This window comes from Serinus canaria, chromosome 2 (genome assembly GCF_022539315.1).
Source record: "Serinus canaria isolate serCan28SL12 chromosome 2, serCan2020, whole genome shotgun sequence".
Taxonomy (NCBI): domain Eukaryota; kingdom Metazoa; phylum Chordata; class Aves; order Passeriformes; family Fringillidae; genus Serinus; species Serinus canaria.
The window spans coordinates 140,530,316-140,557,379 of record NC_066315.1 but is presented as its reverse complement, the minus strand read 5'-3'; the positions used below and the strand labels follow the sequence as shown (position 1 = coordinate 140,557,379).

The 27,064-nt window shown below is 39.3% G+C and overlaps 2 protein-coding genes across 6 annotated transcripts in view; one reads left to right on the top strand and one right to left on the bottom strand.

The window, feature by feature from the left end:
• The window catches only part of NSMCE2 (NSE2 (MMS21) homolog, SMC5-SMC6 complex SUMO ligase), a 123,081-nt gene extending 121,752 nt beyond the window's left edge, over positions 1-1,329 (bottom strand). For 2 of the 4 annotated variants that reach the window (XM_030236316.2, XM_050970256.1), the window contains exon 1: positions 1,179-1,329. In XM_030236316.2, the coding sequence (XP_030092176.2) occupies positions 1,179-1,310 (132 nt within the window). In that variant the 5' untranslated portion in view covers positions 1,311-1,329. The remainder of the gene's footprint in view (positions 1-1,178) is intronic. The other 2 variants (XM_050970259.1, XM_050970257.1) reach the window with 1 other exon arrangement.
• On the top strand, positions 1,325-27,064 carry WASHC5 (WASH complex subunit 5). Of its 2 annotated transcripts, none has more exons than XM_009088122.4 (29): positions 1,325-1,436; positions 2,326-2,626; positions 4,717-4,862; positions 5,903-5,987; positions 6,255-6,355; positions 7,271-7,463; positions 8,029-8,181; positions 10,664-10,777; positions 11,874-12,045; positions 12,850-12,977; positions 13,288-13,417; positions 14,248-14,360; positions 15,000-15,166; positions 15,795-15,870; positions 16,564-16,674; positions 16,789-16,929; positions 18,333-18,413; positions 19,084-19,185; positions 19,779-19,958; positions 20,375-20,499; positions 20,878-21,040; positions 21,754-21,856; positions 21,962-22,041; positions 23,370-23,473; positions 23,931-24,060; positions 24,169-24,265; positions 24,666-24,819; positions 25,446-25,533; positions 26,589-27,064. In XM_009088122.4, the coding sequence occupies exons 2-29, from the start codon at positions 2,441-2,443 to the stop codon at positions 26,643-26,645; spliced, it is 3,480 nt and encodes a 1,159-aa protein (XP_009086370.1). In that variant the 5' UTR covers positions 1,325-1,436; positions 2,326-2,440; the 3' UTR covers positions 26,646-27,064. The 2 variants fall into 2 exon arrangements, with proteins under 2 accessions (XP_009086370.1, XP_018769404.1); XM_018913859.3 differs by having other exon boundaries at positions 1,380-1,505.

The window sequence follows — 27,064 nt, the reverse complement described above, 5'->3', positions numbered from 1 at the left end:
TAACAACTTTTATTTGCAAACTTTGGAACATTCAAGTAGAATAAGGTACTTGGCAAATTTTAAAACATCCAGACAAAAACAAAGCACTTCCCAAACTTTAGCTCAGCAAACTTTAACTTCTCCAGACACAAGAACACACTGGAAGTTTTCAGTCTGACTTACAACACATTTTCAGGAGAAGAAGAATATCTAAGAAAACCAGAGAAAGAAAGAAAAAGAAAATGGGGAGAGAAAGGTAGATGGCTACCACCCCAGGATCCAGCATTGTCTCAGCAGCTTCTAAGCCCCTGGCAGTGGAGTGTGGCACATGTGCTGCTTTCCTTTTATCTCCTATGCTCTGCCATTTCAGGGCTTACAGGTCCTGTTCTCCCATCACTTCCCAGCTGAGCCAGTCAGCTGTTCCTCAGGTCTCCTATACATCACAAGGCAAAGATTTCACTCTTGAACTTTCTAAGTGAATTCTTCAACTTCAGCTTGGAGCTGTCCATTCTAGCTTCCAAGGGAGGGGCACACTCCTGTCGGGAACTGGTTTCACTGCAGTGTTTCCACCACTCTCTTTTCTGCCAGGAAGGTCTTCAATGGTGCCTCAGAGCACTTATCATGTGCAACCCCCAGCCCCCTCACTTCTGGAAAACAAACCAGCAAACTCCATGCTGAACAGGAGACTACTGATGACATTTTTTTTTTTAATTTCAGCAAGTGATTAAATGGTCCAGACAGGATAAGAACCAAAAAGACCTACAGTTTCTATTCTCTTCGCTATTTTAAATATATGAGGAAAGTACCTAAACTTTCTATGCTTCAATATCGCAAACTATGAAGCAGAGGTAAGAAAAAAGTATTATTTGCTTCTGTAACAGCAGCTCTACAGGTGCCAAGTGCTCTCTGAGGACCAGGACCAGGGTCCAGCCCCAGGCACACTCGGTGATGAGCAGCCACAGGGAGACGACCCTTCCCTGTAGGGGCGTGGGGAGCAGCGCCCGCCGAGCAGGACGCCTCGCGCTCCCAGGGCCTCCCGCCGCCTCCCCGCTCCAGGGCAGGCCGGGCAGTCCCGCACGGAGTCATGGCCTCACACCCGTCCCGCCGCCGCTCCCGCGCCCCGGCGGGGAGCGCTGCCCTCGCCGCGGAGGGGACGGGACTGGCGGGGACAGCCACCCTCGCCAGCGGCCGCTGCTCACCTCGTCCCCGCAGCTCGAGAGCGCAGCTGTCCCGGGGGCGGCCCCACGCCGCCCTCCCGGCGGTAGAGGCAGGCGGGCGGCAGCGCCGGGCACCGGGGCAGGCGGAACCGCCTCATCAGACGGCGCCGTCATGTGATGGGAGGGCTCGGCTACGTAGTAGGGAGCGCCGCCGCCTCCCTCTCATCCTTCCCACCCTCCCTGCATCCTCCTGTGCCCACAGCCGCCGCCGTCCCTACCTGCAGGCGCTGCCGGGGCGAGGTGAGCGGACCGGGCGGGGCGGGCGCCGGTGGAAACCGCTGAGGGAGCGGGGCCGCCCGGGAGCAAACTGTGAGTTCGGCGGCGGCGGAGCGGACGGGACCGGACCGGACCGGACGGGATCGGGTTCGGAGCCCGTCCGGCCGCTGCCGGTCTGGGGCCCGCTGTGCGCCCTGTGGAGCAGAGCTTGCCGCGGCACTGGGGACATGGGAGGGCTCCGGGCGCTCGTTCTGGGTCAGAACTGTCTTGTGACAGCTCACTGTCATCTTAAACTTATCGCAGTGGTACGAAAGTGTTTGCTGAAGTCAAGCCTGGTCATAACTTCACGTCAGTGTTTCTGAAGCATAGACGCGTATTTTTGGTGCTGCACGCCCTGTCCCGCAGGAAACGTGGGAACGAGTGAAACTGAGCAGGAAGAGCAAGCACAGCATGGAAGCTCGTCCTTCCGCAATAAATGAAGGAACAGAGCTGTGTCATTTCCATTTGCTATGAAAGTTTTCCTTATTGCTAAAACCCATTATGATCACTTTGGTTGTATTTTTAAAGGGGCTCTTAAAAACACATTTTGTGAAGTGGTTTTGCTTTCCTTGGTCCCAGTCTCCTCGCCTGATCTTAATTGCTTCACTATTTGTGATTGTTTCATTCTTCAGTAATGTTCTTCAACTGGTCTCCAAAAGATCACATTTCCTCTGCGGGCTCACACAGGTCACTTTCTCGAACTCAGTGTACATGCTGAAAATTAATTCTGTGCATTTCTTTCATTTTACAAAGCTGTGGATAATTTAGATTTCATAATTTGAAAGATTGGAGAGTATGCTTAAATATCCACAAATTAAACGATCAAAAACATTAATATAAACCACTCTGGATGTGTGTGGGTTTGTTTTTACAGGTTATTAATGGCGCAGCTAGTTTCTTCATCAGGCTTTCTGCTTCCAGTAACCTAAAGAGTAAGGATCAGAATCAGACTGCAGGACTTCTACTGCTCTGTCACATCCAGCTCCACCATGGTGGATTTTCTGGCTGAAAACAATCTCTGTGGTCAGGCAATTCTTCGGATTGTTTCCTGTGGAAATGCCATCATTGCAGAACTTCTGAGACTTTCCGAATTTATTCCTGGTGTTTTCAGGCTAAAGGACAAGGCTGATCAGCAGAAGTATGGAGATATCATATTTGATTTCAGTTATTTCAAGGTAAATCCTTTTATTGTTCAACTTCTCCTTAAAGCATTGCTGTCCCACATGAGGGTGTTTTGGGTTGTGAAATAGCCATTCCTGACTATTGTGTTTATTACTACTATATCTTCCAAAATGTTTGATGAGTCAATCTGGCATGTGAATTTTGATAGATACCAATTATATAAATTGTGAGTATAGGATTCTGGGGAGGTAGTAGTAGTTGTAGTAGTAGTAATTTCTGCAGGAGCACTAAATTATCCTCCAGCAGGTTCTGAGCCTGCATGGTTGGTTGTTTTCCTTCAGAGCAGTGCCATGGGCAGTATGCCCATCTTTCTTCTGTTAATCTGTAGCTTATTCTTTGCAGCCATGAAAGCTGCTTTCTGCTTTCCTGTCTGACAGTGCTGTGATTGTTCTTCCTCTGGGCTTGTCACATGTGCTGAATAAATAAATAATTAAGTCAAGGAGAAGTGTCCATGGAAAGCCCTTATTTTTCTTTCAGAATTAAGCTTACAGTACTAAGTTCCCTTTGTCATTTTCCGGCATGATTAAGAAGGAACAACAGAGACCATCTAATCTGACTATATTTGGACTGGACAGTACAAGAAATAGTAATAATAAAGCAAGGGAGGCACTTCAAAATTTTAATTCAATTTCATTGTAGTAAAAGTTGTAAAATTCAGGCACTGTGAAGCTTAGATACTGAAAATCCAGAGCACAAATAATTTCATAGTTACCTTTAGATCTAAGTGCTTGATAGAAGTCTTTTTTTTTTTAACATAAATTACTTGAACATTTAAAAGCAGATAGCTGTAATTGGTAAGAAATACAGTAATCCTTAAAGTCTCAGTATTTTTGAATGTTAAGAAAGCATAAGTGTGCTGTTCTTCAATGTTAAAACCAAATAAATCCATAGAAGTCATACTGATAAAGCAGAAATTAGAGAATTTATAGATATTTTTACTGTAAATGCACCCTCCTGTATACATGTCTTGGTTTGAAAAGACAGGTGTGTGCTAAGGAAGGCAGGAACCTATCCTAAATTGGAAAATGTAAACTCCCTCCCTCTGATTTGCTATAAGTTTGAAATTAAGGGGAGCTCTCAGGCAAAGATATGGGAGCAGGAATACCAGTTCTTTATGAGGGAAGAAAATAAAAATAAAATAGATAATGCAGTAAAACAAAACAACACTGACAGAGTCAGAATACAACCTGACACCCTGTGGGTCAGGGTGTTGGTAGCAGTCCAGTTGGAATGGTGGCTGCAGACCTCCTGGAGTGGCAGATGTGGTTCTGTTGGAGCAGGGATCCTGCACAAGGGTGTGGTCTTCTTCTGAAGATCCAGTAGAAGAGACAGCTGCTCCTCTGGGAATCCAATGGAAAGGCTGCCCTGGTGTCCCAAAATACCAGATTATATCCAGGTAGGGATGCTTGGCTCCTCCCCCTGGGTGGAGCATCTCACAATGAGATGCTGTAGTTTTTATCATGCTGCTTAAGAGAAATATGACAGTGGTAAAGGGTTAGGAAAGTTGTACTATTGCTTTAAGGAAGTCAGGTTCTTCATCCCAACTCCTTTTCCCCCTATGATTGTTAATGGCAAAGTTTCTGCATTAATTCAGGAGATGAGGGCTGAGCTAGATGTAGAGTCTGTGGAAAAAACATGTCTAATATTTTCAAGCAGTTTGAATGTATGAGAAGGTACTAAGCTTTGTGACCCCTCAACGTTATAGTTTCTATCAGAGAAATCAACCAGAAGAAATATGGAAAGGAAAAAATTCCATCAGGGAGATAGCACTACAGAAAGCACCCAGTGCTTTCAGGTGTATTGGGGCTTTACTGAAAGCATTGGCTATTCTTTTCAATTGGTTACACTGGATAAATCATATTTAAAGTCATTGCAGATTGTAATGATGTGTAAAACTCATCTTTATGGAATCAATATTTAACCATAAAGTAGGTTAGAAAACTACAGATCCTTGTTTTGGTAAGAAATGGTAACTCTGGTTTGCACACAGGGGTGGTTCTACATGGTCTGTGTCCTACTGTAGAGAAGTCAAGTGGAGATCAAAGTTAAGCATTGTCTCTAAAGGTGAGTTTCTGTTTTTCAGGGGCCTGAGACATGTGAAGGCAAACTGGAAGCCAAGCCTGAGTTACTGGATTTAGATGAAGAATTTCGTGAAAACAACATTGAAATTTTGACAAGATTTTATTTAGCTTTTCAGAGTGTACATAAATACATTGTAGATTTAAACAGGTATGGCATCTTAAATGCATATGGATTTTCAAAGACCAGATTACTGTTTTGTCTGATTGATCAGAAGCTTTTTCCTTGGAGACCCAATATACTCCTTTTTGAAGCATATTCCAGCAAACCTGGGTTGCTGGAGTGAGCACTGACTTTTACTCCAACAGTTGCCTACCAGGTTAATATACAACTTGAAAACATTTAACCTCTCTACCTCAATTCCTCAGTTGTAAATTTGAGTTAGTTCTTACTTATCTTAGAGGTTGTCCTGGAGATTTTTTTAAATAAAAGGAGAATCCATATTATGAAGCTAATAGTTTTTTTGGTCTTGCAAAACAGAATATCAGATAGTTTGGGTTTTTTTTAACTTTCATTGGCATTATTTTTTTGAACTTAATTTTTCAGTGAAGTTGCCATATTCTCAAGTTTGCTACTCTGACATGTAAAAAACAAAATTAAAACTTCATAAAATGCTCTAAGAAAAAGTTACTGAGAATCTTAAACATGAGAGTTGGTTTTATTATTGATGTTATATGAAAGCATCAAATGTTTGATATTACTTATTAAGTAGTGTTACTGGAAAATCCTTTAATAGGAATAAATCTTCTGTTCATTCAGGTGAACACATGCTATTTCTATCTCTACCTTCCAAATTGCAATTGAGATCAATTTGTGGTATTTCCAGGAGGTATACTTAGTAACTTGAAAATATGACAGTTTTACTACATTAATGCATAGCAGCCTTCCCAGGCTGTATCCACCCATGACAAAATTCAGAGGATGAGCTGGAAGCTGCCAGGTACTCTCCAGTGTCTTTCACATACACCATCAGGGTATGGAAGGAAACTTTTGCCAACTGGTTGGCATTAGCTAGGGGTTCCAGTCTCTCTTTTTCAGAGAGCCTCTCTTCTTTGTCAGAAAAATACCATGCTGCTTGTTCTAGGGAATTGTTCTGATGCATCTGTTGGCTTTCAGAGAAAATGTCACTGATTGAGTTCTAATTTGAGAGCAAAATAGTCAATGACCAAAGTTTTTGTCATGATTCTTAGATACTTAGATGACCTCAATGAAGGAATTTACATTCAGCAAACATTAGAAACCGTCCTCCTTAACGAAGATGGAAAACAGCTTCTCGTGAGTATTGACTAGTTTTGTAATAGAAAATTAACTCGCTCAGTAAGTGCCAAGCTAGACAAAAATTTAATTTTACCAACTACATGGAAGTGCTGTGACTCACTTCAAGGAGGACAAAGAGCAAAAATCTTCAGCCTGCCACTTTTCATGTTGTGTTGACTATGTAGCTGACATTGGTTTAGTTTGCCAATACGTGTTTTCTTTAAGTGTTGCTGCAAAATCATGTTTCTGTGATTTTCTTTCTTCATTCTGTCTCTTTCCAAACAGTGTGAAGCCCTGTATTTATATGGAGTCATGCTGCTGGTCATTGACCAGAAGATTGAAGGAGAAGTCAGAGAAAGAATGTTGGTTTCCTACTACCGATACAGGTTGTGTATATAGGTGTACAGAAGCACTCAAGGCTGAGATGTGTAACCTGCAGTATGTTCTGTAACCTAGGTCATTGATTTAAGCTAAATGGAAATATTGACACCTTTCTCATCAACTGACTTTATACAGATAATTCAGCAGAGCTCTCTGAATATTAGTAGAACTCCTTGCTTTAGCTTTTAACTGTGATTGCAAGTTCAGCTGCAAAATGAGCAACAGATTTTTCCTTCTCTTACAACAGACATTTGAAGTCCACAAATAAACTTTCAGATAAAGCTTTTGGGCTGCAAGTGCCAGCTGTGAAAGTGTCACAGGTTCCCAAATGTGCAAGGAAACTTTCTGAAAAGTCCTGACTATATCTAAGTTACAAATGTATTGCAGGTCAGACTTCCTGTAGCACTTTATTAGGTAAATCAGTAACAAGTTTTACCGGGTAGGTTCTCAGCATCAAGGTGTAACAGCTGGGGTCTTAAAGGGTATCAGTGCAAATCCTTCCACACATAAAACGATGCTTTGACTATGTTTATGCCTCCCAGTATATAATGAGAGATTCTTTAACTCTGGAATGCAGAAGTGAATTGACAAGGGGAATTCAAAAATGGAGAGAAAGAAAATGAATTTTTCTTTTTAAAGGGGGGAAAAAAGGAACAAATTCTTCTCTGAATATAAAGCTCCTTCTTTCTGTTCCTGAGTTGAATTTTCTGTTTGTGCTTTTCTGCTTTTCTGGAATTTCAGTACGGACATTCATCAGTGTCCTGTAACATGATATTAATGGAATAAACAATAAAAACCTCCTTTAGACTTAAGTATTTGTTAATTTTCTTGTGAGAAGGGTGTGGTCACAAGGGGTGGGAGAAAAGGAAATTACTAGAACATATAGCTCATATTTTTGTTCCTCTTTTTTTGTAAAACAGTGCAGCCCGATCCTCTGCCGACTCCAATTTAGATGATATTTGTAAATTGCTTCGAAGCACTGGATACTCGAGCCAGCCTGGAGCTAAAAGACCTCCAAACTACCCCGAGAGTTACTTCAGCAGGGTTCCTATAAGTGAAACGTTCATTAGCATGGTTATCGGCCGCTTACGGTCAGATGACATTTACAACCAGGTAAGCCACCCTGAGACAGAAGAGGGCTTTAAAGGGGAGCATCAAATTGATTCTTAGGTCAATTACTCAGCCATGAAGTACAGAAAAAAAAAAAAAATGACAGAGGTTATAGGGTCCCTTGAGGTCACCTATTCTGACTTGGCTCAAGCACGGTCAGTTGGAGCAGGTTGCACTGGGCTATATCCAGTTGGATTTTGAGTATCTCCAGAGGTACAAACCACAGAACCTCTCTGGGCAATCTGCTGCAGTACTTGGCCAGCCTTGCAATAAAAAGCACCATTTTTGTGTAATGCCTTATAATTGGACATGTCTTACTTGACAGATTAACAGCATAGTAAAATCTTACTGTAGCCTGTTAAAAGTAGCGCACATCTACGCAGTCAACTTTTACACTCTGAAATACATCTGGTAAATATGCTGTATGACTAAGCACGTCCAGCTTACCTAAATAAACTTCTTGCCCTGTAGTATCTATACACTGCACTCTTTAATGTGTCCCATAATATTTGCAGGTGGTTTATGATGCACTGTATTATGTTCAGCTTTGTTTTGTTATTTTTTCCAGGTTTCAGCATATCCATTACCAGAGCACCGCAGCACTGCCCTGGCTACTCAGGCTGCTATGCTCTATGTGATACTGTATTTTGATCCTTCTATTCTTCACACTCAACAAGCAAAAATGAGAGAGATCGTGGATAAATACTTTCCAGATAATTGGGTAAAGATTAATTCTGTTTTGAAATTGTTCCTGGATTTCATCTTATAAGAACAATTACAGTATGTGTTACAGAAATGTAGTAATAACCTAAAGCTAGAACAAATTCTCTGTAGAAATTTTACTTTTTTCAGAGTGAAGCAGTCCAAGTCAAACACTCTGGATAAGCATGGAAGGCTTTCCGTTGAAAGTGTAATTTATTGTCTTAAATGCTTCGGTCAACTACATTCTAATACCATCAAGATAAATTAAGTCCCAGGAAAATGTGTGATGGAAGGCATTTTAGGCATCTTCTAGTCCAACCTTCTCTTCAAGGCAGGGTTGACTTCAAAGCTAAATCAAGCTGCTCAGGCTTTGCCCAGTTAGCTTTGGAAATGTCTACAGTGAAGACTCTGCAGCCTCTATGGACACCTGTGGCTGTGTCTCATCACTCTCATGGCGAAGAATTTTTTCCTTCTCTACCACTGGAATTTCCTTTGTTATAGCTTGTTGCTTCTTGTCTTTTCACTGTGCAACTCTGAGGTGGGTCTGGCTGTGTCTTAGTCATAACTTCCCTTTAGGTAGTGGAAGATCACAGTCAGATTCCTTTGACATCTTTCCTCCACCTTAAGCAAGCCCTGTTCTTACATACTGGGTCCCCACAGGTGTGTTGGAGGCCTCCTGTTCACTTCATTCCAGTTTGTGCATGTCTGTCTCATACTGAGGAGCCCAAATTAGGACCCATTTCTCTCAGTGAGACCCCATGAGAGCTGACTAGAAGGAAAGATTCACTTCCCCCAACCTGCTGGCTGCAGTCTGGCATAGCCCAGAGTCTGATTATTCCTTCTTGTCATAAGGCTGTGTGTCTGATTCATGTTTGGTTTGTCCAGCAGGACACTTAGGTCCTTTTCTGCAGAATTGTGACACAGGCAGCCAGTTGTGTTGTTGCAAGGGTTTGGGTTTGTCCCAAGTACAGGACTTGATTTGCCATTTCTGACCTTCATGTGGTTTCTGCTGCTGAATTCTACCAGCATGTCAAGAATGCTGTAGAGGACGGTCTTAGTCCCCAGCAAATCATCCCACACTGATGTTCTTTGAAAACTTGTTCAAGTATTAGCTCTGTGCTGTTGTCCAAAAAACATAGAAGCTAAAGCAGTCACTATGTGTTCTATAGACCTTTGCAGGTGCAGTAATTAAAATGGAATTACTGTGTTTCAGTCCTGAGATTTAGGATTTCCATCCAGAATCCCTACTCTGCAAAAACTGCTGTTGAAATAGGCTGGCATATAAGAATGGAGTCCCTAGCTTGTCTATATCAAAGGGGATCAGACTTAACAAAGAAACTGTACATTAACTGTGTTTCTCTGTTGGTTTCAAGTTCTTCTGTACCATAAGTGGAGCAGTGAAGCAGGTAGGGAAGAAACTAGCCAGCAATAGCTGGCTATTTCAGTAAACATTAGAATTCCTCTGTTTCTGGAGAACTACAAGCTTATTTTTAGAAATGACAACTTGACACTGCAAATTTTTGATTATGCCAGCATTTTTATTAAGTTGAGTTCATAGTACAAATTTATATTTTTAGACAACACCTATCTTCTTGTGGTCAGGTATGGATAAGTGAGCTGCATCATACAAAATACTTGACTCCTAAGCTGAATCCAAATTATTCTTAGCAGTTAAGTGTAGCCTTTTGAGGAACAGGAAATAATGAGCTTCACTTCAACAATATGAGAGAGATCCTCATATCAGCAGACCTGGGTCCCATTTGCCTTGACTTGACACTGCCAGAAGAGTTCAAAGGCTGACAGTGTCCCCCCAGTGTGATCATGCCTGTATGGAGGAATATTGGAGCATCAGTTTGACAAAGCTCATAATCCCACAGCTCTGTACATCCTTCATCTGTCAGTAAACCAAGTCTTCCATTTTCAATCAATTATCTTACAAATACTTGTTACTTACTCACAGTTCTGCATTTTTATTCATGCTTAAACTTGTGCAAGGAGTCTGAAATCAGTTTCTCTTTGCTTCTCAAAAATCATACTATTTAATCATAATTTCTTTCTGTTGTGTTGCTGTGAATGATGCATTACAGTTTAATTTGGTCCTTTGGGCATCCTCACAGTAAGATTAGTTCATCTCATTTTGCCCTCCCTATCATAGTTTTTTTCCCCAGTTGCTTTTATCAGTCTTCTTTAGAGCATCATGGAAATGAAAAATAAGTCATGAATTCATGGAGAAAAAAATTGAGTATCATATATAGTGACTGAAAGAACTGTTATCTTGTTTTCAGAACTAAGCTTCTAATTAATTGTGTGCCTTTTGTTTCAAAGTCATCTTCTTGCTTTCCAAAGGTGGTACACCAAAAAGTACTGCTACCAAAAAAGTTCAATTATCTCTTTTTTATACCCACAGCATATACCCTTCTGTCATATTTCAAAATGCAAACTTTGTCTTTTTCTTAGTAATAACATAAATACAACTTCTTGTTTTCTGCTTCCAATTTTAGGTCATTAGCATTTACATGGGAATCACTGTCAATCTGGCAGAAGCATGGGAACCCTACAAAGCTGCTAAAACTGCCCTCAACTACACGCTGGATCTTTCAAATGTCAAAGAACAGGTACATAAGCCAGCATTAAGTATTTTTAGCAAGATGTGTGGGCATCTGAAGTGTATGACCTCAGTGCTGCATGGGTCCTTTCTTCCTGCCTACAGTGTATGTACTATATTATATGGCAAACTTAGGGAATATGAGTAGAAATTTTTCCTTCATCTTTAGCTAGAACTCAATTAATAATAAGTGTGGAAGGGGCTCACAGCTGGTCTGTGAGTCAGAAGGGCTTAGTGAAAGAGAGGAGCTGATAAGAGTTGCCTTTGCTCCTGAAAAGAGCTTTACCAAGGCAATCAGCCTGGAAACGAAGGAGAGAGAGAGAGAGATAAACATGGGGCAGGCTGCCTTGCTCCAGTGAATATTGTGTTGCTTTATTCTGACCAATGAATAAGTATAAACTTTGTGAAAGAGTATGAAAAGACAGCATGCTGTAAAATACCTATAAAGAAGCTTTCTTAAATACAGTGTGTTCTTCAGTTTGTTATGACCGTCTCAACAGCAACAAATAAGTATCTCCATTCTGTGATAGATTTTTGTTGTTGTTCTTTCCCATTAGGCAATAAAATATTAGTACCATTTTTTAGGAATAATTCCCAGAGAGTATATGGGATGAGAGTAAGTGGATATATAAAAAGTCTATATTTTTGAAACATTATGCTTCCTGTGTAGCCTGGAATCTGGAACTACTTTCTGTGGGAACATGTGTGCTATGTGTGCAGGCTGTTTTCTAACATAGGAAAACTGCTTATCAAAGTCTTCTCTTGACTCTACGTGTCTCCTTGTAGCTTCTGGGTTTCTTTGGGTCATTCCAGAGTTTTATTCCTAAGGGTTTTCACCCTTACCACCTGTGAGAAATACCTGTGCAACATCTACTTCTCATCTTTCTCACTCTACTTTGAGAGCTATAAAAATCTTAGACAAGTATTGCCTTGCTTTTATCTTGCATCCTTTGTCATGCACTTGTTGTGTATAATATTGCCTACTAGTAATGATAAAAATTTTTATAGCACTTTTTTTTTAACTGTGTGCCCTTTAAGATCTCAGGAACATGGTGTATTCCATTTGAGGCAAGGATTTTATTGATGCAGGCTTTGTGTGTTTCAAGGCCAGCAGATACGCTGCAGTCACGGAGCGAGTGCACACACAGGTGCAGCAGTTCCTCAAGGAGGGCTGTCTGAGGGAAGAGCTGGTGCTGGACAACATTCCCAGGCTGCTGAATTGTCTGCGAGACTGCAACGTGGCAATCCGCTGGCTGATGCTGCACACTGCAGACACCAGTAAGACACTGCTGAGCTCTCAGTCCTGCTCCACTGGGGCTTCATTTGGGCCCTGGGGGAAGTTCAGTTCTGCTGCTCTGGAAGTCAGCAGTTTCCCCTGCTGTTTGTGGGAGATTGTTGAGCTGTTGTTTTGCAAATAGTCTCCTGAAGCCTTGTCTGAAACAGCACATGTGTTTCCTCAGTTCTTGTGAGCTGAGCACGGGTACAAAAATTAGTAGAAGTCATGATCTTGTTGAATAATATTCTGCAGAAATACATAATTCTGAAAGTGTTACCTAGCTCCAAAAAGAAAGCAGTGGCCAACTTCTTAAAATGTTAGTAATTAACAGTTTGAAATAAGGGTTTTATTCTGTTGAACTGAAATTCAGCTGAAACTGTTGAGTAATGTCTCTCATGAGAGTTTGGGTGTGTAAGCTGACCTATTTAGACATTCCATTATTTGAATGCTTGTGCTGTCTTTGAGGCTTCTTGATATGCAAGAGGGTTTCTGTTAACACCTCCATATAATTTTTGTAATGGTTTTAGAAACACTGATCTCAGGGCTTCTTGGTCAGAGGGACTATATTCACATCTAGTTTCAGAAGCCTGCAGAAGTTTTAAGAAGGCTGAAGCACCAGGGAAACTTTAATTATATTCTATTCAAAGGAAGAGTTAGTCTATGTAAATGGAAAATAAGTGGGGATTTACAAACCAGAGCAAATTTTTTTTGCCTTCAAGCTGTTAAAAAAGAATGTATTTACAAAGATTGAAAAGTGTGGCCAAATTCTGTGTAACAGTGGAGAAATGTTATGTTTCCATTTTCAGCTTGTGATCCAAATAACAAACGTCTCCGCCAGATAAAGGATCAAATTTTAACAGACTCAAGGTACAATTCCAGGATCCTTTTCCAGCTTCTTCTGGATACAGCTCAATTTGAGTTCATTTTAAAAGAGGTAATGTGCTGCTAACCAGAGTCTTCTAAGATCTCTAACCTGAAAAATTTACTGGGTATTTTCAAAAGTGACTAAAAATCAAAAAGTCTGCATTGTACTGTTCTATAAAATTCACTAAGCTTCTGTCACTGTATGTCCATCAGATTGCATTGCTTAATATTTTTAATTTTGTTTTTTTAATATTCTGGCAAGATCCTGAAGATATGTAGTAATCACTTAGTCAGTTCCATCTGTTTTCAGTATTTTATTTCATCTGTTGTGATATGCCTCCTTGCCAGTTTTGTAAACCAAATGCTTTGTGTTTCAGTAGATGTTCAAGCAGATGCTGTCAGAAAAACAAGCGAAATGGGAGAACTATAAAAAAGAGGGGTCTGAAAGGATGACTGAGCTTGCTGATGTCTTCTCAGGAGTTAAACCTCTTACTAGAGTGGAGAAAAATGGTAATTATTAAAAATTAAACTGTGGGGGAAAAAAGTTATTTCAATTTATATTTCCAAAGTGATACCAAAATAAAACACATTATTCTAATAGTGATAATATAGGAACAATTTTCATGTCCCTCAGCTGCCAAAGAGGTCTCTATCTCTTGTATTGTTTAAGTTTTCAGCACATATTCCATATGTAAGCAATATTTAGGTACCTAATATTTAGATGGCCCTATTTGTAAAACTATTTTTCATTCCTTTATTTAGATATACCAGTTTAAACTATAAAATTTCAGTTAACTTCTGTATATATAATGGAGCTCACATTACCATGTTCTATATACAAAGGAGTGAGAAAACTCTGCCCATTAAATTTAGGGATGGTTTAACCTCTTCCCTAATTCTTTCCCTGGCTGCAACCTGCATTTCAATTGTATCAGTATTTTTCAAAAGAAGAAAACCTTCTTTTACTTGTTCTCTTCACTGAGTGGTATTCTCCAAGTTCTCTAAGGACTTTAAAAGTCGAATCTGTGCTTCTTTCCAATCCTTGCACTGTTTTTTGAAACACCTATCATTTTCTCTTGAACTGGTGAAAATAAGATTTTTTTAATGCCCATTTATGTTGATAGGTGTTTTTAATGTTGCACATGCAATTTACCTGAGCATTTGCCACTTTATAAGTGTACATGTTGAAATACTATAAATGTACCAGTGAAATAAGAACTTGTAAAAATAATCTTCTGTGTGTATAGCTTGTTTGTTTCTTTTGACTAGCAGGTTCCCTGTATTTTGTTGTCTATCATACATGCAGAGATTTCTTGAATTTTTTCTTAATCCTTTCATAGAAAATCTCCAGGCTTGGTTCAGAGAAATCTCCAAGCAAATAATGTCTCTGAACTATGATGATTCCACTGCAGCAGGCAGAAAAACTGTGCAGCTAATACAGGCTTTGGAAGAGGTATGGCAAAGACATTTTGAGATAAATGACCTTGTCCTTCTGTAACAGCAGCATTTTTACACATGTAGTGACTTCTGATAGCAGAGATGCAAAAGAGATCTGCATTTAAACAACTGTTGAAATCTATTAGATCTTCGCTGTTACATATCTGTAGTAAGTAGGTGTTTTGTATAAACCTTGGTATTGTAAAATAAGGAATGTAGTATGAAAGGTCATGCTACCTGTAGCTGAGGGTTTGTAGGTTTTTTCAAAGACATTAATTCAGTATTTAACATTTTTTGGCAATATTACTCATTTTTTAAAAGTGCTGAAAATAAATTAATTTGAAACTAGAAAGGGTGATTTGAAAGGCAAAATTAAAAAGAAAATCTGTATTTTTTCTGTGTGTGCTTCTTCTATTTCCAGGATATAAAAGAGTACTCAGAATGATGTTTCACAGTACACCTCATTTAATTACTTTGTGAAATTTATTGGTCATACACTCTATATAACAGGCCAGGATTTAAGTGTCTTACTGCTGCTAGCATCCAGAAGTGTCAGCTTACTGATTCTGTTTGTGTTGCTGTCCTTAAAGTTGAATAGAAAACAACAAAAAAAGAGTCCTTTTATGAGTTTTATTTGTTTGTTTTTTAAATACAGGTCCAAGAGTTTCACCAGCTGGAAAGTAACCTGCAAGTTTGCCAGTTTCTGGCTGACACCCGCAAGTTTCTCCATCAGATGATTCGAACTATCAACATTAAAGAAGAGGTCTTGATCACCATGCAGATAGTTGGTGATCTTTCTTATGCTTGGCAATTAATTGACAGGTATGTTACCTTTTTCTTCCAGTCAGTAACCATTTGTAAAACTTGTGGGAAATCACATGCATAAATATTATTAAGACTATCAACATTCCAATTTAAAAACAGTCTTGAAGCATTTTTCTGTTAGTTGTTGAGTATATTGAGTTATAATCAGCTTGAATAGAAATTAACATCCATCCTTCTCAGGTTGTTAACTGCAGGTTAAATTATACTGTAACTTTTTCCTGTCCATCCTGTTCTAAATATAACAGCTTTGTTAACCTCCTGTCTCCATCCTTTTGTTTTATTAAGTGTTCTCCAAAATACTGGAGTTCATTTTTCAACCAAAAACAAATGAGGAAAGACTAATACTCAAGAACTCTGTTTCCACGGTGGGATTTTGCTGAGCTGCTGCTTCATTGCCGTGGCTGATAACACTCCCTGTTGCTTCATCTTTTGTCCCACTTCCCCTTTTTCCTACAGGGATTTTCTAACCAGTATCTCTTCAGACCCAAATCCTCCTTTATTGAAGTTAGCTGGTGATCTCCTGTGCCATTTACACATTACACTGTGCTGTTGACATACAATTAAACAGTTGAAAATAACAGTTCCAGGGGAAGAAGCTGATTGTTTTGTTTGTTTCCTACCCCAGCTTTACATCTATTATGCAAGACAGCATAAGAGTCAGTCCATCTATGGTAACTAAACTCAGAGCCACTTTCCTAAAGGTAAGTATGAACAAGACTGAATATACTTGAACACTGCAGGTCAATTGAAGCAGTTTGTTTTAAAGGCCTTAAGCTCTGAAATCAGTTAAGACTTCCTTTTATCAGCATCTTCTATGTCTAGTTTTTTTAAACACTATTAAATTAACTCAAGGTCAGTTTTAAGGAAAATAAAACCGAGTTAAGCATGTTTTTATAATGTAACAATTGCATTCCTGCTGTTAAGCAAATATGTCTCTTGTCCAGACTCTACTCATTTTCTGGAAGCATTTACTATTTTCTGGAGGCATTGGTGCACAGATGGGATCTTCTGCATATGGATCAGAGCAGGCTGAAGGAATTTAAAAAGTTATGTTCTCTGTTCCTCTGTCTGTTGAGGAAGCTCTGGCTTCAGATGAAAATATCATCTGTAGAAATAAGAATGGGGATTAGTGTGAGTGAGGATATAAAATTACAACTGAAATGTCCCATGCAGCTGTTAAGATTTTAACCATCTTAGGGAGGGTAGCCTTATGAACTGTTTGACTTCTAACAATTTTTCAATTTTTTTTTCCTTGGAAAGCCTGGTATAACACTGCTCCTTAGGAAGAATCTAGTACTTTGGGTTGTAGGATAAGAGCCTGAGCAAGAAAATTCAAGCATATAATTTTCCTCAGTAAAACAAATGTGAAGTTAACATTTTAACTTTATTTCTAGCTTGCTTCTGCTCTTGATTTGCCACTCCTCCGTATCAATCAGGCGAACAGTCCCGACCTCCTCAGTGTGTCCCAGTATTACTCTGGAGAGCTGGTTTCCTATGTGAGAAAGGTGGGTGCTTATAAGGCATAATTGCTTTGTTCTCTAATTATTTTTTCTTAATTGAGGATTATTTTCTTAATGAGAATATACTGACTGTGGGTGTTTCTTCTCTCCTTTGCAAAGGTTCTACAGATAATTCCAGAAAGCATGTTTACATCTCTTCTCAAAATCATAAAGCTCCAGACTCACGATATTATTGAAGTGCCTACTCGTCTTGATAAGGACAAGCTACGAGATTATGCTCAGCTGGGACCACGATATGAGGTGCAGTTCAAACAGGGAATTCTGAAAAAGCAAACCTTCTAGGTGGCCAACTTTAACATAGGTTGAAATCTGTACAGCTCCATAGAGTTACAGTTTAACAGTGAAGTTAGATTTGTTGACTTGAAGTTAAAACTGATGGGTGTTACTGTGAGCATACCTTTTCACAAGCACAGATGAGTAACTTTTGAGCTTCTGTTTGTAGTTTAAATTTTCAATCTTGAAGAGAAAGAGAGGAAAAAAATCTAAATAAATTTATAAATGAGCATAAATATATATTTATTTATTGGAGAGGATGGAACCCTGAAAACCTGAGTCTGAAATTAAGCCCTCCACATTTGGCATTCTTGTTCCAAGAGGAGAAAGTCAAAGACTGATTAAGCCAGCAAGGTTCAGCTTTTTGCTGTTCTCAAATGAGGAGATGATGGAGGCACGTTGATTTGACTAGATAAAGCTGCTGTTGCTCATTTTGTCTCTGGTTTTTCTTCTGCATTGTAACCAGTCTGGAAGAGTGGGAAAACATTAAAATTACGTGGGTTTTTTTTCGGTAGAGGAAGATGCAACACAAAAACCTGAGCAGATCAGTAAGTCCCCCAGAGAATCTAATAATCAGTTAAGATTCCATCTTTTCCCTGGAGATTTTGCCAAAGTTCTCACTTGTTAGGTGTTTTCTGCAAACAAGCTGTGATCTCTGATTAAGCTGATGTTCAGTCCTAAACATTAGGTTTAAACTCCCCCATGAGACTTTTTAAAGTGAGTCTGGCTTGTGTGTGGATGGGAGTGAAGGAGAAGGCAATGTTCAGTAATGTTTTATTTTGAGACAGTAAAAGGAAAACAGATTATACTAAAGCTGTTAACCCTTCCAATTTCTGTTGAACTGTAGATGTGAAGTGTCTTCTCTATTCTCTATTGTAAACACCTGAAAGGCAGAAGACTGTCTGAACTCTGAGCATAAGGATAACAATAACTGTAAATAGTTGTAAAACTTCAAGTGAATGTGCTACCATATTGTATCAGTGGAAATACTGAGGTGGACTCACAGTGGCAGCAGGCTTTATTATAGAATAACTACTGTGAGCTGTGTTCCCAGCCTGCTCAAAGGTACCAGCTGAGAGTTTTGTCCATAATATTTGTGCACCCAAGATATGGCTAGTCTTCCCTTCTGTAATCCCTCTGAAGCCTCTGAGAGATACCTGTTCTTTCCTACTCCTAGTACACTTCTATTTATCTGACTAAAAGAAAGATAATTTTATAAGTAAGTCTAGAACAAGAGGTAAAGTTGAAAGTATATCAGTGCAAATTATTTAAATCTAAAACAGGAAACTACCACTGGGAAACGTGGATTTTTTTTTTGAGTAATTATTTACATCTATTGAAGCGCTTCAGTGAATTTTTTTCTCTTACAGGTTGCCAAGCTAACCCATGCAATTTCAATCTTCACTGAAGGTATCCTCATGATGAAAACTACTTTAGTTGGTATCATCAAGGTAATGATCCATTATTTCAATAGGAAAAGGTTGTTTGGTGGCAATTAGTACTTTAGCACAGATTTCAGCACAATATATGAGACCTCAAGGAAAAATAAAAAGACAAGAAAATATAAGTTTGCATACAAATTTTCAAACAGTGATGCCTAAATTGGCAGCCCTGTAGGAACTATATTTTTTTCAGGTTCCTAGGAACCCACAGTCCCCATTATTAATAGATTCATCCAGTGTACTTGATGATCATTGGAGGTTTTTCCTGCTGGAAAGTTTTTCTGAAGATCTGTTTCTTCCATTGGTATAATCTGTCCTGCAGTTTTATATTAAGGCTACATTGATACCTCTTTGAGAACTAGAAGCAAGTATTCTTGAAGAAACATACACTTCTTAATGCATACTGGCTTCTTAGAATTGTACAACAGTCTCAGTGGGTCATGAACAAAATTTGAATATGGGAACTACAAACCTTTGCCTTCAACTTAAAGAAATAATTTATTCTCTAGTAGAAGTATGTAAATTTTTTTTCTGTGAACAAGCTCTGGTGGTTAAGTGCATCTGTTAACAGTGCTTTCCTGTTTGTCAAAAGTATTTGATATCTTCCTTGGTACAAAATAAATCCTTTATAATTTTTATACCTTTCTGACTTTAAAGGAAAAGTGTTTATTCTACTTAGGTGGACCCAAAACAGTTACTAGAGGATGGAATAAGGAAGGAGCTGGTGAAACGCGTGGCCCTGGCTCTTCACAGGGGCCTCATCTTTAATCCTAGAGCCAAGGTTGGTTTAATTTTTTATGTAGCTTGGGTGTGCAGGGGCCTCTTTTATTATACTGCCTTCTAAAAAATAATTTATGCTTTTATGTGCAGATTTCCTTTTGTAAAAATAGTTTTGGACAACTGAAGGTTATTTGGAATTCTTTATTTGATGTTCAAATGAGTTTATAAACTGCCAAGTGTACATAGAATTAAAAAACATCTTTTTATTCTATTCCAACATGTCCTGTCAATTCTGAATTCAAAGTGCTGCCTTTGTCTGTGATGATTGACAGGTCACATAAGCCAAGTAAACATAGACAGGCAATGCTAAAATAAGGAGTGACTCCTTGTTTTGATCCTGTCGAGATTGTTGAATCTCCTAGCTCAGTCAATAACACCACTGAAGGCAAAAATAAATACGAAGTGGGAGGAAAAAATATTTAGTAAGAATTAATTGTCAAACTTTAGTAAATTTCTCAGTGCTTTTCAGATCTGGCTGGACCATAGTGAAATGCTCTAGAGGTTGTTCTCTAAGGGTATTTAGAAGCCTTTTATATTTTCTTTGAATTCTACCTGTTCACCGTTCTGGTTTTATCTTTCTGTTGTTGTCTCCAGCCAAGTGAACTCATGCCCAAACTGAAGGAAATGGCAGCTACAATGGATGGGTTCCATCGATCATTTGAATATATCCAGGATTATGTCAACATATATGGTTTAAAAATTTGGCAAGAGGAAGTGTCTCGTATTATTAACTACAATGTGGAACAGGAGTGCAATAACTTCTTAAGAACAAAGGTGCTACTCAAACCCAGAACCAACAAAAGAGTTAATAAATGTCTTTAGAGTTGGCTGTTAGAGCCTGTGACTGATGGAGCATGTGTACCCATTGTTCATACCACTGTGACTTCAACTGAATGTGCCAACTGCTGTGTGAAACATCTGCCCCCAGCTTATTCTGAAATGTTGCAGCATCTCTCCTGCATTATTTGTACATAAAAGGAAAGTACCCAAAATAGAATATTTCAGTATAATTTTTTAATAACATTCATTCTTCTCTTTGCTTTATTCTGTTTTTATAATGTTCTGCTGTGTGTAATTTACAGTATTGTGTTACAGTGTGCTCCTTTTAAATCGAATAAAAGGAAAATTTCTAAGCAAATTCAAAAGGTGCAATGGGAGCCCTACAAATTACTGTAAAATTTATTTTTCAGATTCAAGACTGGCAAAGTATATACCAGTCTACTCATATTCCTATACCAAAATTCTCACCTGTGGATGAATCTGTAACATTTATTGGTCGTCTTTGCAGAGAAATCCTGAGGATCACAGACCCAAAGTAAGTACTTGGTGTCACCATGCATTGGATAGCTCCAATTCCACCATACACATACCAAAACACAAGAAATAGTTTTTCCTTAGCTGTCATATCTTTATCTAAAACCAGATTTACTCAGTCCGTCCTGTACATTTTAAAGGTTAGTCTAGAAAACTGGTGATTTTAGTCTAAGAAGGAAAACAGTGTGTTAAACAAATGGAGGAGAGAGAAATCAGGAACAGGTGACAGAACACTGGTGGAGATAGGAATAGCTAAATATCACCAGAGATACTTGGAGAGTCTTTCTCATCTGTCTAAGAAAGGTAACTCATTACTGAGAGTATCACAGGAACTGTCTGCAGCTTTTTCTGAAGTTGTTTTCTGATTTTTTTCCCTCAGAATCACGTGTTACATTGACCAGATGAATACCTGGTATGATATCAAAACTCATCAGGAAGTCACCAATAGTCGTCTCTTCTCAGAGATCCAAGATACTCTGGGTACCTTTGGTCTCAATGGCTTAGACAGGCTGCTGTGTTTCATGATTGTAAAGGAGCTGCAGGTAATTTCTGAACTTCAGTTTCTCAAGGCCACAACGCTTTATTGTTTAATAATGAAATTTAAAAAAAAAAACACCTGTAAATTACTGAAATGATAAAATTAAATCAAAAGCATTTGAAAAATGGTTGTTCAACTGCACAAGTGAGAATTTCAGTTACAGATAAAATTATGGAAGTTGGTGCTCTTAAGTAAATGGTGCTGTGTAATTCCAGGTTGTGTGAGGATGCTTTCTGAAGGTGTACACTGTCTGTACTTAAAAGTTGATTTCAGGTCATCATCTATTTTTCTGTCTAGATATCAACAAACATTGTTTGGGTCTACCATGATACATAAAGTGTCAATTCTGTGAAATTACTGTTTCCCTTGTACTTGTTATGTGAAACCAAGTTTTTTTGTTTCCTGAGAAGAATCTAGTTCTAGCCTGGTTAGAGATTTTAAGGGAAATAAGTATCAACAAACACAGTTCTTCCTGAAAATTGAATTATACTTGTCCATAGTGGATATATACTGACAAGGGGGATCTTCTTAATGTCCTAACATTGCTTAACATAACTCCAAAAAGCAAAAATTGTAACTACAGAATTCCTTGACTCTTCATTTATGGAAATAGTCTTCCCCTGCTGTTAAAAATTGATTATGGCTCCAGTGCCATCAAGATTAATCATAGAGTGCATGTGTGATAATTTTACCTACCTATTTCTTTCTTTTATTTAGAATTTCCTCAGCATGTTTCAGAAAAATATATTGCGTGACAGGTCAGTACAAGATACCTTAAAAGCACTTATGAGTGCTGTCAGCCCCCTCAAAGGAATCATTGGTAAGTGCTTACTGGATGGAAAAAAGAAATTGTCTTTCTACACTTGCATTTATTTCTCTTCTTTCTTGTTCTTTTTTTAATGCCTCACCCTTCTTCTTTTCTCAGCAAATTCAAACAAGGTTTATTCTGCAGCAATTGCAAAAACACAGAAGATCTGGACAGCTTATTTAGACTCCATAATGAAGGTAGGTTCATGTGGCTTACTGTTAGTCAGAATTCATTCAAGGTGCTCTGGTTATATTGGCTCCTCCATTCAGGAGGGACATGGAGGGGCTGGAGCACATCCAGAAAAGGACAACAGAGCTGGTGAAGGGTCTAGAGGTAAGTCCTGTGAGGAGCAGCTGAGGGAGCTGGGAGTATTTAGCCTGGAGAAAAGGAGGCTCAGAGGGGACCTTACCACTCTACAACTCTCTGAAAGGAGACTGTAGCCAGGTGAGGGTTGGCCTCTTCTCCCAGGTAACAGTGACAGGACCAGAGAACATGGCCTCAAACTGTGCCAGGGGAGGTTCAGGTTGGATATCAAGAGGAATTTCTTCATAGAAAAGGTTGTTAAACATTGAAACAGGCTGCCCAGGGAAGTGTGGAGTCACTGTCAGGTATTTAAGGACAGACTGGATGTGGTACTCAGTGCCAGGATTAGTTCACAAGGTGGTGTTTGGTCATTAGTTGGACTCAATGATCTCAAGAGTCTCTTCCAATCCTAATGGTTCTGTGATTCTGTGATATTTTAATATAAATAATATTAATATGTTACATTATATTGAATTGGAATTATGTAGCATCACAAGTGAAGCAGGCTTGGGTTTGCAAGAGCTCCTGAGCTTCATTTGTGTGGGCACCTCACACTCCCCAAAGTGCTTAGCACTGAGATTCATGAGAAATCATTCACCAAAAGCAGAGTCTGGCATTAAGGATCTGATCTGGGCAGACTAAGTTAGTGTTCAGTGTCAGGAGTTCTGGAGCCTCCTTGCAGTGCCTTGTGACCATGGTATGCCCAAGGATAGAGTTTGGAGCAGTAGCATTTCCCAGACCTGCCTTGCCACAGAAGTCATTGTGCTGTGCTGGAGATTTAAACAAGCTGTCCCACTATCTTGGCTCTTTGTCTTGTCTCTGTAATGATATATTGGGACCAGCATTTCTCAGAGTGCTGTGGATGTTGGTGTTACTGGAGTGAAGAGGAAAGGCCAGGGAAGGAGAAGGTTGACTGCAATGTGTCTCTCTGATGTTTTCTTCTCCTGCTGTGCTGACCCTAAGATGTACAGAAAGGTGGGAAGCAGAGTACAGGCATTTTCATTGACCAATGAAAAGCAAGTAACTGGGGTTTTATACCTGGTACCTTTTTTGTGCCCTTTTCCCTTGGCCTGTACCTGTGACCAGGAACTGTGTGTAAACTTCAAGCACTGTGACTACATCTCTGCTCCGAGTGCACTGTGCAGCTGGGGTCAGGCTTTGGCTCCACTCTTCCTTCATTGCATTCTGTAACACACCACCCTTTTTGTGCTTGTGTCAACAGGTTGGTCAGATGCAGATTTTAAGACGACAGATTACCAATGAATTAAATTATTCCTGCAGATTTGACTCCAAGCACTTGGCTGCTGCTTTGGAAAATCTCAATAAGTAAGAAGCAAAATGTGCTGAAGAGCTGCTTGTATCACTGTGATGTAATTGTTACCAGCTCAGCAATCCTTAAAATCTAAATTACAGCAAAATGTGGCATCTGATTTGTGTGAGGTTTTTGTTGATCAGTATTTGAATTTTAACCCAGCAAAAAAGTTAAAAATAAATACTTGGCAAGTAAGTAGTTTGAACATGCAGTTTCTGATAGCTTTTGGTTATGCCTGGTTCTGAACTCATATTTAGATGAGAAAAAGGAACAGAATATGTGTGGTGCTGATTTTGAATCAAATAGGATGTTTGTAAAAAGACACTCCAGAAAAGGTGTTTTACTCTTGATTGTGGCCATGTAGAGGTTTTTGTATCTTTGAAATTTTTATATTAGTATGACATGTGGCATCATGTAAGGTTTATTCCGATTATATTAAAAATTATTTAATATAATCTGTTTTCCTTTTAGAGCAATACTGGCTGACATTGAAGCACATTATCAGAACCCATTATTACCTTATCCTAAAGAAGACAACACTCTTTTGTATGAAATCACAGCTTATCTGGAAGCTGCTGGCATTCACAATCCATTAAATAAGGTCAGGCACACATTCTGTTGTTTGGTGCACTTTGCTTTTTTTTCTATTTTTTTCTTAACTGAGAAAAAAAATAGAAGACCTGTACTACTCTTTCTTTTTTCCCCTCAGATCTACATAACAACAAAACGTCTGCCATATTTTCCCACCGTCAACTTCCTATTCCTCATTTCCCAGTTTCCCAAACTTCAGTACAACAGAAATTTAGGTAATGTGTAAGTTGCTGTTTGTCTAAATCTAATTAAAACCTATGTGAAATTATCTGTGGAGAAGATAGTAAAATTACCTGCATAGAAAATACACAGTTCCTGACTTTATCAGTTCAGTTCAGACAGTTTTGTTATGCTACTTAAGCCAAATACAGCAGGGTAGGAAACAGAATCCAGACTCCTGGCTTTCTCATTCTATCCTGTGCCTCAGTTAATATCATTAAGCCATTCACCATGGAAGACATGCAGCTGTTACATTAGTTTTGGACTTTTTTGTGTGGGCAAGCAGAAGGGGAGACAGCAAAAAAAGCCATGAAGAGTACACTACCTAATTAGCCTGAGCTATAAGAATATGTTCTAGTTTATAAACATGTATTGTTTTGGGTTTTTTCTGTGCAGGAGTGGTGTGCAAGCGGCCAGCTGATCAAATTGACTGGCTTCCTTTGGTTCTGGGGCTCCTTACCCTGTTGAAACAGTTTCACTCAAGATACACAGAACAATTTTTGGCTCTGATTGGTCAGTTTATTCGTTCAACGATGGAGCAGTGCACAAGGTATCCATGTTCTACTTTTTACCCAAGTATCACCTCTGTGAAGAGGACTTCAGCAGTGAAAAAGCACTGCTTTTTCAGTATTTTTGTTCTAGCAGAGGAGAGTTGACATTTGCAGTCTTTTGGTACTTGAAAGAATCTTATAAAAAAGGTGGGGAGGGTCTTTTTACATGGGCAGACAGGGACAGGAAAAGGAAGAATGATTTAAACTTAAAGAGGGGGGATGTGGAGATTATTGTTAGGAGGAAATTCTTTCCCCTGAGGGTAGGGAGGCGCTGGAATGGGTGTCACAGAGAAATGGTGGATGCTCCATGCCTGGAGGTATTCAAAGCCAGGTTGGATGGGGCCCTGAGAAAACTGGTCCAGTGGAAATTGTCCCTGCCCATGACAGGGCTGTTGCAACTCCATGATCTTAAGGTTCCTTCCAGCCCAAACCATTCCATGATTGCATTGGACAAGAACAACAATATTTTACTAAATAGAAGATTAAAATACTATTTCTATTTGTAATGGAATCACATGACCCCTAGTGGACATGGTGTTATTTGAAGGCTGGCATTTTCAGGTAATTTAATCCAAGTAACTGGTTGATTAGTGAGAGTATGATCTCCCTGGTGGTTTATTTTTAGCCAGAAGATTCCAGAAATGCCTGCTGATGTAGTGGGTGCCCTCATGTTCCTGGAAGATTACATTCGATACACCAAGTTACCAAGAAAGGTAAGAAAGAGAATTCCATGTCTCTGAATATGCCCCTAAACACCCCAACCATTTTCCCTGAAAAAAGGCACAGGGAATGTGTGCTCCCACTCCATTTTAGCCAATGAAGGGATCTGGCCAGGGAGCACTGCCCACGCCTTTCATTTGCACTACAAATGAGCCAACATGAAAAAAACAGCTCAGCTGATGCAGAAGCAGCCCTGGTTTGTAGAGTTCAGTCCCATTACTACAGGAATAAACAGATGAATACTAATAAATAAAGGATTTTACCTTTGTGCTAATTTTGAACAAGTCTGCTAAATTTAATCTTCATTGTATAATGCTGGGGTGTGTTGGGAAGGAAAGAAATAAAATAGAAGTTCCAAGATATTTCCAAGTAATACTAAACTTAGCAGTATTCTAAACACAGGGCAAAAAGCTAATTAGAAAGTCCAAATTTTGGTGAAACACTGTATCCAGTCTTTCCTTCACTTCCTGCCAAAGCCTGATTTCCCAGGCAGCTTCCTTGTCTCACATGCAAGGGAAATGCTAAAAATCTTCTTGTTTCATGTTTACTTTGACTTTGTTTCATGTTTAAATGCAACTTAAGTACATTTGAATATTATATATTATTTATCTGTAGTATTCAAAATAAGTCATAGTCCTGATTGCTGTATATAGGCTGTACCTCTGTGGTTCTTGAATAAGCATTCAATAGTCATTTCCCAGCTAATATTCACGATGAAGAGAGTGAGATTCTTCCAGTCTGCTCTTCCCAGCCCACAGTTCTGTGTGGTGGAAGGTCCCTGTGTCAGTCCAGCAGCTGTAGGTGATGCTGTGTGGAGCCCAGCAGAGAGGACAGCAGCATTCCTCCAGTCCTCCTCTGTCCCTGTGCTCCTGGCATCTCCTCAGAGCCCTGGCTGGGCTGTTCCTTCCTTGCTTTGAGCACATCCAGGAGCACATCCTGGTGCCAGGGTGGCTCAGGTCAAGTCATGGGTCAGATATGCTTGTTAATGGATGAATGGACAACAGATGGATAATGCAAACGCCCCACTGTGCCTTCCTGTGTCCCTCAGGTTGTTGAAGCCCACGTGCCAAGCTTCATTTTTGATGAATTCAGAACTGTTCTATGAATATGGAGAGGGACCAAGGCTTTTTTCCAAACCTGAAATGAGGCTTTTCTCTAAACCAAGGCTTTTCTCCAAACCTGAAATGAGGAGTTGGGGCCTGAGGATGAGGCAAGTACAGCTTGCCTCATGTTCAGAACTGTGTCTTTTCTTTGCTTCAAGGCAGTGCCTACAGCTGTCTCTGTGAAATGTAACCATCAGCACTAGTCTATATAACCCTTGTTTAAATCTTGGCATGATACACAGCGTGTATCTCCTCTAAACAGTGTACATTTTGTACTTCACATTATAAATGCTGCATGTAATTGTTTATGTATAAATCATGTAGGTTTTTTTTTTCTGAAGAACTATCTGTGGAAGTTTGACTTTTGTATCAAAAATGAATAGTGAAATTGGAAATAAAGGTGTTGGATAGTTTGCCAAGA